The 6,099-nt window shown below is 47.7% G+C and overlaps 1 protein-coding gene across 3 annotated transcripts in view; it reads right to left on the bottom strand.

The window, feature by feature from the left end:
• Plcb1 (phospholipase C beta 1) overlaps nt 1-5,419 on the bottom strand; it is a 680,822-nt gene extending 675,403 nt beyond the window's left edge. For 2 of the 3 annotated variants that reach the window (XM_031372014.1, XM_031372015.1), the window contains exon 1: nt 4,752-5,418. In XM_031372014.1, the coding sequence (XP_031227874.1) occupies nt 4,752-4,850 (99 nt within the window). In that variant the 5' untranslated portion in view covers nt 4,851-5,418. Of the gene's footprint in view, nt 1-4,751 lie in introns of all 3 variants that reach the window. The other variant, XM_031372013.1, reaches the window with a different exon arrangement.
• Nucleotides 5,420-6,099: the final 680 nt, after the last annotated feature.

Below are 6,099 nucleotides of genomic sequence, written 5' to 3'. Positions count from 1 at the left end.
AAAAGATGATAAAGAAAAAATGAAAGAGAGAGGGGAAGAAGGAGAGAGGAAAATAGGAAGGGGGGGGAGAAAAAGAGACTCCCCAGAGGTTGGAAGATTAAAGGTCCAAGGTTTGAAATCTTGGCAGGCCAGAGGCTGGGGGAGGTGAGGGTGGGGATATAACATGAATTTGGGTCATCCCTTTCCCATCTCCTGTTCAACTGCAGTGTAGTAGTTTCCTCTGAGATTGAAACATTTTATTCTGCAGGGAAGTTTCTTAAACCAAAAGATAAACAGCTAAAAGTAGCTTCAGGAAGTCCCTGAAACTGACCAAATTCTTGGGCTACTTACTCCATAGAGTAAACTACTCTACAATAAACTAAATTACAATAAAGACTACTAAGACTCACTCTGGGACAAAGTAAATTTTTCAAGCTGCAAAGAACACTCACAGACAGGACCAGCACAGACAGGACCAGCTCCATGGAAGAAGAAGAAGAAAGAAACCAACCAAGCTGCCCAAAAGAGGGTTAGCCCAACTGAGCGGCTTGGAAAGGGCCCTCTCCAACCTGTTGAGTGGTCTGCAGGCTGCGCAGTGCACTCCAGGTTCCCAGCTTTTTTTAAGTTGTCCCCTATGCTCTCGTAGGCTCTGAGTAATGTCTGCTTCTGTAAGTAACTCTTCACCCACAATCCTGTGCGTAGCCTTAATAAGAATTACTTTTCACCAAGCTGGACTTTAGGGTTATCTGCACTTGGTCCATCATGGCTCCCTCTCTGGGGTGAGTAGATATGTGTGTAGTGTCTTCCCAGGAAAAGTTAGATCTCCTTAACACCAATCCAGATGGAAGTCAAAACTCAAAGGGGAAAAGGCCCTGTAGCTAAGATGAAGAAAGTAGATTACCATCCACTGCCTACCTTACCACAGCTCCCCTGTAACACCCACAGTACAAAGAATTGGCATGTTCCACTTTTAATCAGGTCATATGCAAATACAAACTAAAAGGCTATCATTTGATTTTTGTGGTTATTGATAAACAGGCAGCCGCAATAGGTCAGCTCTTTCTCCTTCTAAGTCCTCCTACTGAGTCCAGGAAGACAGGATCAGCTTCGATGGAACATTATGTCCAAAATTACCAGTTTTAAATTACTGCAACATTCCCAACCTTCCCCTGGCTTCTAAGGACTCCCAGATCTTCCTTGACACAACAGCGAGTGTCTGGATGGGCACTGCAGTGTCTGTGGAACCCAGTTCCTGCTCTTGGCCACTTGGTACCTGTTGTCATCAGTTAGTGCCTCTGTCAGTGCTAGCCATCCCTAGAATATCCACAACCTTACCGGGACTTTGGTTAAAGAGTCAACAAGTTATGCCTGGCATAGCCCTGTCTAGGTGATACCCCCCATTCCATATGGTGATTGGCAAAACAGGACCAGTGATTATGTTGTGTAGCACTTTACAATCGTCAGAAGCCCCCAACATACCATTTTTAAATTCTCTCTTATGCACTGTGATAACTAATACAATAGTAAAATATCTATGGAATTTGCCCACACTCCCTCTTTATAAACTAGAAAGCAGGATTCTGCTGTTTTCACAGCAAAACAGGTATACAAAAGGATTCTAAGCTGGTTGTAGCATTTATTTTTCTTCTAGACAAGGAGATGGGATGTTCTCTTGTGGTAGAAAGAAAGAATATTCCTCCAAAACTTAAAGGAAAGAAACTTCCATAGCTCTGTTACACAAAATCAAACCAGAGACCCTCTCAAACGTAGATAGAGAATAGGAAGAAAAGAAGGGAGGGATAGAAGGAGAAAGGGGGGAGGGATGAGGGAAGGATGGAAGAGGGAAGGGAGGGAGGGAAACGAGTAAGGAAGAAGATATAAAAATGATTTACTCATTGCCTAACAACTCAAAAGAAATGTAAGAATGTGAGTTATTCATTCAATTCTGAGAATTGATGCTTCAGTAAATAACCCCAGAGGATTGAACAAGGCTGCCACTAGGGTGTTTCTAATTCCTAGATGACAAATGTCTCAAAATGTAAGCATGAGACAAAATTAAATTCACAAGCCACTGAACATTTTTGTGTGCTAAGAAGCTACAGTAACAGTTCATTCACAAACCTTTCCCCAGGGTCATACACAGTGCTGTGTCCCAGACCAGCAGGTACCACTGCCATATTAACTAAGGCCTTGGAAGAAAGGCACACTCTCAAGCCCTACCCCAGACTTGAATCAGAAACAGGATTGAGCTAGCAATCCTAAGGGGATTTCTGGATGCTTCTGAGGGGAGAAGGGAAGGGAAGGTTGCTTGATCATACAGGAGTCCCACAGACATTAAATGTATACATTAAATGTATACATTAAATGTATACTAGATGTAGTACAGCCAGTTCTGTACAAGAGACAACAAAGATTCAACACATTTATTTGTCTAAAGTCACACTGCTGAGTAAGAGAATCCAGACCTCTGACTCAAGATTTGGTTTCCTTTGTCTTGAAAGCAAAGCTTCATAGAGATACAATAGAAATAGCCAAACAGATCAAACTGGCTTGATGCTAAAAGAGGAAACTCAAAGTAGGAGTACTGGAGAGGGGGATGCTCAGAGACTACAACAGGGATACTAAGGATGTCTCCATGCCTCCTAGGGCTGGGATCAAACACAGCAAGAGAGCTAAGTGCCTGCAGGGCACTTCTCTAAAGTCCAGTTAATTCCTCCTCTGGGTCCAGTCTGTTTTCTCTTAAGAAGACCTCTAGGCTCCCTCCTAGTTTGTGCCTCCTTCTCACAAGCCTCCCCAGGAACTCACTGCTGCCTTGATTGGAGGGCTCTGCCCACTTCTCCCTTCTCCTAGGACTGGCTATTAGCTTCTCCATTATTCCCAGAACGTCCTTTGATCTTGGTGTTTTGATGATTTTTGGGTCTCTTCTGTTTAGCATATGCAGTCTATAATGGGAGAGATTTTACCTGACTTTCCCCATCACCCCCAAAATGTAGTTCAAAATGGGCACTGATTGAGCATGGAACATTTGTTACTTAAATACATGTAACACAAACCACCTACCTTGATATCTAGAACCTTCATTCTCAAAGTTATTTTCTCAAAAACCAGACTCGATGGAGAATTAATAAAATATGGTTTAAAGACCATTAGTAAAATGAATTCCAGAGCTTATGGCCAACACTTTCCCCTTTTTACTCTGGGACTCTGCTGTCTCCCCTACCCCTTCCCTCCAGCCTCTCCCCTCCTTTTCTCTCCCTTTCTCTCCACTTTACCCCTTTCCTCTCTTTCTCAGAGCCGCCCTTTGTTTGCTTTTTACCTAAGGATGTCTATGGATGAGAACACTGTATGTGTCGAACTGCACTCTCCTTTTGTTTTCTTGACAAAAACAATTCATCTGTGTCTGATTTATTGTTTCGATTCTATTCCATTTATAACAGCCTCGGGTCCAATTAGACTGGGACCGAAAGGAGACAAGTGCAAAGCGCATGGTAAAGAGGGTGTGTTTACATCCTTGCCTACATCATTTGGTAACTGGCAAGAGATTTCAAGGAGGCTATGGCTCTGCTCTTAAAGCAAGTTCAGTTTGCGCTTCCGACTGGACAAAATATAGACACGGATGCACTCAGCTAAGTAATTGGATTCACTACCTGGAATATTTAAATTGTTTTCAGACACTGGAAATTGGCTTAAGAAGATTAAAGTAAAATACCCGGGAGGATAACAGGCTGTAATTTACGGAGGTGGGAAATCATCTCAGTTAGAAGACGGGTTCATTCTCCTACAGTCGCTCCTCATAGGAGATGTGTTAATCATTAGGACTGGAATTTCTTTAGATCCTGACAGCTCAGGTTTATTCGGGTGAGTTGTTCTTATCAAACCCATTGGATGACACCTAGGAAACTACATTGATAGTGTAATGTGCATCCCATTGGCGTTTTCAATAAGAAGCCTTCAAGTGTTCTTAAGGTAATTAGGGTGGAGGGAAGGGAGAGGTCATAGGAAGTCCTGGAGCTGACCAAGATCCCTCCTATGAAGCAAAGGGTGCAAATAAACCAGAGGGTGAAGTTGTGGGTCTATTTCAAAGTGAAGACTTAAGCAAGCTCGTTTCTCGAAACCTGGCCCTGTCTGCAAGTCCTCCTCGGCCCTAACAACCCCTCTTTGCTCACCAATCAGCTTCTGGTGTGCACTAAAAGCCCTTTCCAAGGCCCCTCACTCTGCATCCAGGCGCTAAAGTTTGGCATCAACGACCACCTGTCGGCTGTACCGCTGTGTCCTCTGCTGCGTGGCCAGCATAAAAAAAATGCTCAAGGGTTAGCAGTAACTGCAAGGTTTGGGACCTGGTGGTAGGTAGTCCTTCTTGAAAGAGGGCAAAGGAGGTAATCGGACGCCTTAGCTAGCCGAGGTGGTGGTGGGGTGCGTTTAGTTCTCTCCAGCGCTATTCAGCTGCTCCTAACTTCTTGCTCTTTCCAAACTCTCAGGACCTGTCACTGGGTAAAACCTGTCCCTCTTGCTCCACTGGCCCCAAAGACTTAAGCCCTCAGGAGGTGCTGGCCAGACCCAGCAAAGATGTCAACTCTAAACCCCCAAGGAGGAGGAGAGCGCGCGAAAAGCTACAACCCTCTACCACCCACCCAGGCATCTGGCAACCTGTGCGCCCCGGGCTGCCGGCGCCCGCTCCAGCGCCCCATTGCATAACGCGCCCCTCGCCCCACCCCCACGCAGCCCGCCCTCGGGTGCCCGGCCCGCACCCCACCGCGCCGCCCCTCACTTACATCATCCCACTTGACGAATTTGGTGCCCTTCTTGAGGCTGTCGGACACGCACACGGGCTTGAGTTGCAAGGCGTGCACTCCGGGCTGAGCCCCAGCCATCTGGGCTCATCGGGGCTCCGGGCGGCCCGGGCGAGCGCAGTGGAGACGGGACGCGGAGCTCCGGGTGCGAGAGGGCTTGGCTCTCGGTTCAGCAGGCTCTGGGCTTCGCTGCCCGCTGGCCTCCCGGCCTCTTGGCCTCCGCACCTCTGGCCCGCGCCGATTAGTAAGCGGGACGACACGCGAAGGCACAGCAGCCTGCCATGCCCCGGGCGGGACGCAGGGTCTGAAGCCCGCGGTGACTGTAGAGCCTCGGGAGAAGCGGAGGAGCAGAGCCCGGCAGTGCGAGCCGCCCGCCGCCGGATCCTGCTCGGCCGCCGCCTGGAAGCGCACCATTCAGCACATCCTCTGTGCACAGAGGGAGCGCGCGAGTGACACGCTCCGGTCCCCTCCTCCCTCCGCTCCTCCCGCCCCTGCTCCGCCACCCTCGCTGCGGTCCTCCTCCCCCAGCTCCCAGCCCAACTTTGCGCGCTGGGTCAGCGACGGGAAGCGGGGACGCAGCGGCACCTCCCGGCTCCCGGGCCCCACTGCAGCCGACGCCTGCGCCGCACACCCTCTGAGCATGCCCGGTGCTCCAGCAAAGGTTGGCGTTTGGGGGGCTTTCTGGGAACCTGGACACGGTTATAGTTAGTGATTAATCAGATCCTTTCTTGTATGTAAAGGACATTGAGGCGGAATGAGGAGAGACCCTAGGCTTTCTTTCTCTCTGGTGCTTTCTAGTCTTTTCAAAGAGAGAGTTCTTAATTTGTATAGAGGAGAAGCATTTGAGGAGTTTAGATCAAGAACTCCAGAGAAACCCTGCCCCGCCAGAAAGTTGGCAGCCTATAACCTAGATGGCCCACAGTGTATAGGAAATAAAAAGTTCGGGGGGTAGGGGTGGACAAAGCTTTTATTCCCCCAGAAAGATAAAAGGAGTGGGGCCTGGGGCAGGGTGGGAATCATAGAATCATAGGTGTAGGGATGTCTGTCTTCGCTCACAAGGTTGACACTGTAAAGTGTTTGAGAGATTGTGGAGCAACTAGAATCTTCACCCATCACAAGGGTGGAGGGTGGGGTATAAAGAGGTAAATATACTTTAGAAAATGATCTCTAATAAAGTTAAACAATTGCTTATCACACAATCCAAAAATTCTGCTCCTAAATTTTTGCTCAAGAGAAAAGAAAACGTACAAGAACTTGTCCAGCAATGGTAAAGGCAACTGAAAATTGTAAATGTCAAACAATAGGTGATTAGAGAAACAAACTTTACTAG

This window comes from Mastomys coucha, unplaced genomic scaffold (genome assembly GCF_008632895.1).
Source record: "Mastomys coucha isolate ucsf_1 unplaced genomic scaffold, UCSF_Mcou_1 pScaffold15, whole genome shotgun sequence".
Taxonomy (NCBI): Eukaryota; Metazoa; Chordata; class Mammalia; order Rodentia; family Muridae; genus Mastomys; species Mastomys coucha.
Note: the sequence above shows the minus strand (reverse complement) of the source record. Positions and strands in the feature narration are given on the sequence as shown.